Source organism: Oratosquilla oratoria, chromosome 14 (assembly GCF_046742065.1).
Source record: "Oratosquilla oratoria isolate Oo_2021 chromosome 14, ASM4674206v1, whole genome shotgun sequence".
Taxonomy (NCBI): domain Eukaryota; kingdom Metazoa; phylum Arthropoda; class Malacostraca; order Stomatopoda; family Squillidae; genus Oratosquilla; species Oratosquilla oratoria.
In genome coordinates, this window is record NC_134790.1 from 68,764,013 (window position 1) to 68,766,512 (window position 2,500).

A 2,500-nucleotide genomic window follows, 5' to 3' on the forward strand; every position below is an offset into this window, starting at 1 on the left:
AATCACGAGTTTCTTAAAACCATGTACTTTAATGCTCGTAGTATTAGGAACAATTTCAAGAAATACAGGCGTATGTCAAAAGCGAAAATCTCGATATGATAGGAATAACCGAGACATGGTTAAATGGTACAGAGTTCGAAGCTGAATTTAATATTGCGGGATTTAAACACTTTCATCAGGATAAAAACCACAAGAAAGGTAGGGGTGTTCTGTTGTACGTTAAAAATAATGTCTGTGCTTGTGTTTTAGTGAAAATAAAACAGGATGCATATGATAGTTTGTGGGTTGAGGTAACCCAAACAAATGGACAAGTGTGTGTGTATGTGTGTGTGTGCGTGCGTGTGTGTGTGTGTGTGTGTGTGTGTGTGTGTGTGTGTGTGTGTGTGTGTGTGTGTGTGTGTGTGTGTGTGTGTGTGTGTGTGTGTGTGTGTGTGTGTGTGTGTGTGTGTGTGTGTGTGTGTGTGTGTGTGTGTGTGTGTGTGTGTAGGTGTATGTATGTGTGTGTGCGCGTATGTCTGTGTGTACCCTGAGAGGGATTCTTATCTAGCCAGAGGGCGGTCCCGAGCCTGATTTTTTTTTTTTTTTTTTTTCCTAACCTGTTCAGACTCCGATCTGTCCCTAAAGAACACAATGAGCTCGTCTGGCGTTGGGCACAACGAAGACTATACAGTGCGACGCGATAGTGAAGAGGTTAGTAAAATGTCTGATTATGTACACAGTCGTCAAGTCATTTACCTTTATTCAGAAATTAATTACTCTCTTTCCCTAACTTTGTTATAGGGGTCTGGTAGGGATGTTCTGTCAATAACTCATTAATAGCCATTGAAATCTTCAGAGATTTTGTTTTTATGTTTTTTTTTTCAGATTATAATGTAATTGTATGTGGCACAGGTTTCAGTCAGTCATGAATTTCTGCCTCGTTTTTATAATGACAACACATTTAGGTTCTTGCCTTTTGTAGCTCACTGTAAAGTTCTCTGGACCTGCAGAAAACGAGGAAAAGATCTTACCAAAAGATTTATCCGGGTTATACTCCTTTTGACCGGCACGAGCATTGGTCATTATACGACTGGGCCGTGCCGTCACTTCATCTCGACGAAATACTTCCCTGTGAGGAGAAACGATGGTTAATCAGTGTAAAGCTATGATTATAAATCTTATTTCTACCACCATGAGCCCTTAAGCAGTTGTTACTTTACTCTACAAGAGTGATAATTAACCCTTGCTCCTCCACTCACCATTTACTCCCCTAAAATAGATAAATAATGATGATAATTATCTATTTATATACAAAGGGCTTCTTCCCCCATATATACAAGGTAGACAATCAAGGTACGCGCCCATTCCCACCTATTCTATTCCAATCCGCCAACCTTCTTTCTCTTTCATTTTTAGCTCCTCCTGGATGAAGGATCATCCCTGTCTCCTGCCCACTGCTCGGGTTACAGGCAATGTACTAAGACACAGTACTTCACCAATAGGGTCAGTTCACTTACAAGGCGACCTTCCTCATACAGAAAATAGAGAAGATGGGAAGAAATTTCATCGAGTTGCGTCAAAATATCATCCATACACATTTCTTCACTCACTCTTATCCCATGATTCTTCCTTCCCCCCTCAATAGACAATCCCCTCTTTCATGTTCGGACGTCCCCTCAAGTTCACTCCATTCACCTCTGCCTTCTACACCTCTTATGATAATCTTTCTTCATTCAATTTTTCCAAGCGTCCAAACCATCACAATTATTTTTCAACAGCTCAATCTGCCATCTCCCTTTCCACCCGCTCTCTCCTCTTCACCTCGTCATTTCTCACTCTATCCAACCTTGTTACCACTACCATATTCTCAGACATTTAATTTCAAACTCATCTAAACTTCTCATTGCTGCCTATCTTAAATTCCAAGTTTCCACCCCATACACAGTCATAAGCACAAACACGCCTTCATAACACTCCAATCTTCCAGACGTATACATATGTATATATATATATATATATATATATATATATATATATATATATATATATGTGTGTGTGTGTATATATATATATACATATATATATATATATATATATGTGTGTGTGTGTGTGTATATATATATATATATATATATATATATATATATATAGTTTTTTAAATAGGACTCATCCACTGGGATTCGAACCCTTGCCTAGGCGGCTTACGTCTTATAAGACAAAGGCCTTACCGACCATGCCATCTCATGCGTTCGAATCCCAGTGGATGAGTCTATTTCCAAAAATTGTCAAATGATAAAAATATATATATATATATATATATATATATATATATATATATATGTATATTCATATGTGTGTGTGTATATGTATATATATATAATATATATACATATATACATATTATATATATACATATATATATATATATATATATATATATATATGTATTATCCATCTGGACAGATGAAGATAGGAGGGTGGTAAAGAAACACACAAGTCAGAGATGAGTTTATTTCTCTAA

The 2,500-nt window shown here is 36.9% G+C and overlaps 1 protein-coding gene across 1 annotated transcript in view; it reads right to left on the reverse strand.

Annotated features, from left to right (window-relative positions):
• Positions 1-2,500, reverse strand: part of LOC143032913 (methyl farnesoate epoxidase-like) — a 108,964-nt gene that overhangs the window by 49,842 nt on the left and 56,622 nt on the right. The window contains exon 4 of the mRNA XM_076198174.1: positions 1,011-1,108. Within this exon, the coding sequence (XP_076054289.1) occupies positions 1,011-1,108 (98 nt within the window). The remainder of the gene's footprint in view (positions 1-1,010; positions 1,109-2,500) is intronic.